Raw genomic sequence first — 6,608 nt, forward strand, 5'->3', positions numbered from 1 at the left:
CAGGTACACACCAGGGCTCAGGACACTACAGGTACACACCAGGGCTCAGGACACTACAGGTACACACCAGGGCTCAGGACACTACAGGTACACACCAGGGCTCAGGACACTACAGGTACACACCAGGGCTCAGGACACTACAGGTACACACCAGGGCCCTCATTCATCAATGTGTGCGTAGAACATGTTCTATTTCCACACGTAAGCACGGAATGTAGAACCAGTGTACGCACAGGGAAGTCGGGATTCATCACACGTGCGTACGCAGGCTCTACGCACACCTGTCATGATGAATATGACTTTGATCCTACGTTTGAGCTCGTGCACTGTTTTAAGTATTTGCATACCAGAAACGCCCCGATTAACCATATACGGTAATGGAATACACCCATGAAATGCGGAAAAATGGACTAAGCCGAGGGAAGCGTGTCATGAGACAGGCTGACAGACGTGTACACTTACGGTGATGTCGGATATGATATCTATTAACCATTGCTGCCTGGGCAGCGCAAACACAATAAATACCGCGCTGGAATATGACTGCCTTTTCCCGTGTTGTTTGATCAATACCCAGGGATTAAAGTTCTCCTCAATTTTATTCCAAATCGCGATGGATCTCCCGTCAATTTTCTACCTGCTGCATATGATTTCTAGAGGCATACTACAATCTATTTTGATGTCAGTATTGGGTAGCCTATATAAACAATAATACGAGAGCATATACAAGAACAATGAATCTCACTGCATGTATGATGTAGCCTGCCTTTCAATACATGAACTTGAATTCCATCATGTTTGTGTGCGGGACTCCGGTACAGTAATAATAACAGTCCACACAATATCACGATCCATGCCATAGCCTATGTTCTATTAGGACATGATCTGTGACGACAAATGTTCTAGAATGTTTGATTAAGATATCATACTCTGACAGCATGCCTATGATCAACAAAAACGCGAACTTGAATCCCATCATATACATAGTCTGTCCACTATCTGGTGTCATTGCAATGCGTTTTCTATTCTTTCTTATACAGTAAAAAGGGGGAAGAACACTATATTCATATGACTTGTATTCTGCTTACAGCTTCGAAATTCCACTTGTTTCGTTTAACGTAAAGCCTTTTAAATATAATCAAAACGTTCCCGTGTTTCTGCGGTCTGCGCAAAATAATAACGAGTTGAGCTTTATGATTTATGATGAATTGAAAATGGGGGACCCTGATGTAAACAAGACGAAAGTCTTTCTCTGGTCTGCATCCCCAATTAACAATTGTATGTGCTGAGCTGTACTGTACTGTACCCATTCTGCAATCTGTTAATAAACTTTTCAATCAATCAATCAAGCTACGCGGAGCGCAGTCAGTCAGTAGCCTACACCCCGTATATTCCGATAACGCTATATAAACCATGCTGCATTCATTCTGAGAGAAAGATCTATTATTCCAAATGCTATTTATAGGGTTTTGACCATAATTACACTACTGTTGCTATTTTACAATGAACTATAATGAACTACGGTTCGTACAGAACATGCCAGTGTTATTATGCACAGAAGCTCATTTCCTTGTTGTAATAATATATTCTACCACTGGGCGCCAGGTACGCATGGTCTGACCTGTGCGTAGACGTAAGCACGGAGTTAAGTTCAAATCGAAATTGATGAATCCCACTCTTTGCTTAGAAATGATCGTACGCACAGGGTAAGCACAGATCTGTGCGTAGAACACGTTGATGAATGAGGGCCCAGGGCTCAGGACACTACAGGAACACACCAGGGCTCAGGACACTACAGGTACACACCAGGGCTCAGGACACTACAGGAACACACCAGGGCTAAACAGCTCAGGATACTACAGGTACTGTACACACCAGGCTAAACAGCTCAGGACACTACAGGTAGCTAAGAGACCAGGGTTTAATGGTCTTGTGTTCTCCTCTCTCGCTCTAGGCCCAGACGGTTTAATGGTCTTGTGTTCTCCTCTCAGAAAAAATAAATAACGCATATCCTCCGTTTCTTGGTGCTGAGCCAAACTGTAAAAACAGTAACACATAAGACAAAGCGGGGCTCGCAACTCACTTTATGCTCCAAGGTGTTTTAATTGACAAAATAACAGCAGTAGATACAACGTTTCGACCGACCCTTCCGGTCTTTTTCAAGTATGAATACAACACAAAAAATGACATCTTTTTATACAGGAAATTACTATTTATCTTTTCATTTGAAATTTTTTAGAAGGAGATTTTTTGGAGAAATATATATATATTACATATATTAAACACAGTATTAGACATCATTTAAAGATAGGCAGCAGTGTGTAATGTACTTTCTTTGGACCCGGTCCAGGTCCTAGCCACTGAAAACACAAACAAAAACAAAAACGAAAAAACAAAGTCTATCTATTGACTGTCTCCCTCTATAAGTTAAATTTACAAATAAGGTCTAATGTCAAAGTCCTTAGGGTATTAAGGTATCTTAATGATGAGACATTGTGGTGTGCCTTTTTAAAATGTAAAGCTACTGGGATTTTTTCATCCCCATTCCGTATCGTGCTCCTGTGTTCAGCAATACGCGTTTTTAAAGCACATGTTGTCTTACCGACATAAGCCTTACCACATGGGCACTTAAGCATATAGATTACATTGGTAGTTTTACATGTTATATTTTGCCTCTTATTTTTATCTCTTTCCCAGTTGATGGGTGATAGAAAACAGTGCATTTTTCTGTAAAGTGACACTGAGCACACAAACCACAACGTCAGTTTCCATCTGGCAGGTCATCTAAAAAAATGTTGTGTTTTTTTAGGAGGCAGGTCTGATTTAACCACAATGCCTCTGATGTTATGTGCTCTCCTGTAGACTAGTCTAGGGGGGATCTGAAAAGATGTATCCAATGTTGGATCAGAACTGAGAGGATGTTTGTTTAAAAAGGTTGCCTAGAGGCGAGTATTGTGTAACACACTGTATAGGTTGTGCAGAGGTAGTTTTGTTTCTTGTAGATTGTAAGCAATCTTCTTGGGTTTTATGACCTACTTTCAAAGCTGCTTTTTCTACAATGTCCTGTGTGTACCCTCTGGTTTTAAACATCGTTTTTAAAGTATCTGTCTGTTTCTGAAAACAGTGTTCTCCTCTCTCACTCTAGGCCCAGACCAAGGACTACCAGACGGTCTAATGGTCTTGTGTTCTCCTCTCTCGCTCTAGGCCCAGACGGTCTAATGGTCTTGTGTTCTCCTCTCTCGCTCTAGGCCCAGACGGTCTAATGGTCTTGTGTTCTCCTCTCTCGCTCTAGGCCCAGACGGTCTAATGGTCTTGTGTTCTCCTCTCTCGCTCTAGGCCCAGGCGGTCTAATGGTCTTGTGTTCTCCTCTCTCGCTCTAGGCCCAGACGGTTTAATGGTCTTGTGTTCTCCTCTCTCGCTCTAGGCCCAGACGGTTTAATGGTCTTGTGTTCTCCTCTCTCGCTCTAGGCCCAGACGGTTTAATGGTCTTGTGTTCTCCTCTCTCGCTCTAGGCCCAGACGGTTTAATGGTCTTGTGTTCTCCTCTCTCGCTCTAGGCCCAGACGGTTTAATGGTCTTGTGTTCTCCTCTCTCGCTCTAGGCCCAGACGGTTTAATGGTCTTGTGTTCTCCTCTCTCGCTCTAGGCCCAGACGGTTTAATGGTCTTGTGTTCTCCTCTCTCGCTCTAGGCCCAGACGGTTTAATGGTCTTGTGTTCTCCTCTCTCGCTCTAGGCCCAGACGGTTTAATGGTCTTGTGTTCTCCTCTCTCGCTCTAGGCCCAGACGGTTTAATGGTCTTGTGTTCTCCTCTCTCGCTCTAGGCCCAGACGGTTTAATGGTCTTGTGTTCTCCTCTCTCGCTCTAGGCCCAGACGAAGGACTACCAGCGGGAGCTTGAGGAGGCCAGAGCCTCCAGGGATGAGATCTTTGCTCAGTCCAAGGAGAACGAGAAGAAACTCAAGGGCCTGGAGGCTGAGATCCTACAGCTACAGGAGGTATGTGTTCAGCAGTTCACTAACAACATCAGCTAACATAATGCTTTAGATCTAGTATGGTAGTTTACTGGTTAGCATGGTAGTTTACTGGTTAGTATAGTAGTATAATGGCTAGCATGGTAGTTTACTGGTTAGTATAGTAGTTTACTGGTTAGTATAGTAGTTTACTGGTTAGTATAGTAGTATAATGGCTAGCATGATAGTTTACTGGTTAGTATAGTAGTATAATGGCTAGCATGATAGTTTACTGGTTAGTATAGTAGTATGAATGAATGAATGAATGAAAACTTTATTAACAGATTGTAGAATGGGTACAGTGTAGTACAGCTCAATACATACAATTGTTAAAGGGATGCAGACCAGAGAAAGACTTTCGTCTTGTTTCCACCAGGGTCCCCCATTTCCAATTCATCGTAACATATATGACATACATGACATACAGATAGACAGTACTGCTACATCTATACATTTATGACATACCAGATTTGCAATTACAGTACTGTATTTGTGATACAAAAAGAGTCCAGAAAGAAAAGAGTATATACATTAGGCGTAGAAACTGTACATTGGATTGGGTAGGTGGGGGTGGGACTGTACATTGGAGGTGGTTGGGGGGGGGGGGGGGGGGGTAGGAGTGGGGGGGGGGGGGGGGGGGGTGTTGGGTAGGAGTGGGGGGGGGGGGGGTTGGGTAGGAGGGGTGGGGGACACTGTATAACTGTGCAAACAACACTGTACATTGGATTATGGGACTGTACATTGGACTGTACATTGGAGGTGGTTGGGTGGGTGGGGGGGGGGGGTGGGTAGGAGGGGTGGGTGGGGGACACTGTACAACTGTACAAACAACACTGTACATTGGATTATTGACAAGACCATACTTGGTAATTTACTGTACATTGGCGGGGGTTGTGTTCGGACATTTACAGGGGCCAGTTTCGAGTTGCAGTCTCCCTTAGGTGTTTTTTGAGAGTGTTTTTGAAAGTGGGTAGTGATTCACATTCCTTTACAGCTTTGGGTAGGGCGTTCCACATTGATGTGGCATAATTGCGAAACGTGTTTAGTCCCTTGTTTGAGCCGAATCTGGGTTTAACATGATTTGTGGAGCTCCCTCTGGTGTTGTGATCGTGGTATTCACTGACCTTTGGGAAGTATTTAGTCATGTACATGGGTACCTTGGTCGTGTAGTGTATCTTGTAGACCAGGCCCATTGCAAGTTGCTGTACTCTGTCGTCTACTCTAAGCCATCCTAGGTTGTCAAAGTGGGCAGGGGTGAGGTGGGTTCTAGGAGTAAGGTCAAGCAGTAGTCTGACCAGTTTGTTTTGAGATGTTTGTAATTTTGTTTTTAGCGCCTTTGAGGTGCTTTGGTACCATGAGGTGCAAGCATAGTCGTAGTATAATGGCTAGCATGGTAGTTTACTGGTTAGTATAGTAGTATAATGGCTAGCATGATAGTTTACTGGTTAGTATAGTAGTATAATGGCTAGCATGGTAGTTTACTGGTTAGTATGGTAGTTTACTGGTTAGTATGGTAGTTTACTGGTTAGTATAGTAGTATAATGGCTAGCATGATAGTTTATTGGTTAGTATAGTAGTATAATGGCTAGCATGGTAGTTTACTGGTTAGTATAGTAGTATAATGGCTAGCATGGTAGTTTACTGGTTAGATATAGTAGTATAATGGCTAGCATGATAGTTTACTGGTTAGTATAGTAGTATAATGGCTAGCATGGTAGTTTACTGGTTAGTATAGTAGTATAATGGCTAGCATGGTAGTTTACTGGTTAGTATAGTAGTATAATGGCTAGCATGATAGTTTATTGGTTAGTATAGTAGTATAATGGCTAGCATGGTAGTTTACTGGTTAGTATAGTAGTATAATGGCTAGCATGGTAGTTTACTGGTTAGATATAGTAGTATAATGGCTAGCATGATAGTTTACTGGTTAGTATAGTAGTATAATGGCTAGCATGGTAGTTTAATGGTTAGTATAGTAGTATAATGGCTAGCATGATAGTTTACTGGTTAGTATAGTAGTATAATGGCTAGCATGGTAGTTTACTGGTTAGTATAGTAGTATAATGGCTAGCATGATAGTTTACTGGTTAGTATAGTAGTATAATGGCTAGCATGGTAGTTTACTGGTTAGTATAGTAGTATAATGGCTAGCATGATAGTTTACTGGTTAGTATAGTAGTATAATGGCTAGCATGGTAGTTTACTGGTTAGTATAGTAGTATAATGGCTAGCATGATAGTTTACTGGTTAGTATAGTAGTATAATGGCTAGCATGATAGTTTACTAGTTAGTATAGTAGTATAATGGCTAGCATGATAGTTTACTGGTTAGTATAGTAGTATAATGGCTAGCATGGTAGTTTACTGGTTAGTATAGTAGTATAATGGCTAGCATGATAGTTTAATGAATGACATCCTGAATTAACTTTTCACATCACTTTGTTATCCTGAGTCTATAACTGACTGATTGTTAAGAGTCGTTTTTTAAAGATGTGAAAATAAAGGGCATTCTTATGTTATGTTATTTCCGTGCGTTTATCCCAAGCTTTCTCTAAATATTCAGCAAGTGCAAATACTCTGTGATAAAAAAACCCATTTTAAGAT

The 6,608-nt window shown here is 41.8% G+C and overlaps 1 protein-coding gene across 2 annotated transcripts in view; it reads left to right on the top strand.

Annotated features, from left to right (window-relative positions):
- LOC311232183 (myosin-10) overlaps nucleotides 1-6,608 on the top strand; it is a 91,524-nt gene that overhangs the window by 67,553 nt on the left and 17,363 nt on the right. For both annotated transcript variants that reach the window (XR_014619927.1, XM_084318881.1), the window contains one exon: nucleotides 3,862-3,990. Coding sequence is in view for 1 of the 2 variants with exons in the window: in XM_084318881.1 (XP_084175007.1) it covers nucleotides 3,862-3,990 (129 nt within the window). In the remaining variant the exon portion in view is untranslated. The remainder of the gene's footprint in view (nucleotides 1-3,861; nucleotides 3,991-6,608) is intronic.

This window comes from Notolepis coatsorum (assembly GCF_963971535.1).
Source record: "Notolepis coatsorum genome assembly, chromosome: 7".
NCBI lineage: Eukaryota > Metazoa > Chordata > Actinopteri > Aulopiformes > Paralepididae > Notolepis > Notolepis coatsorum.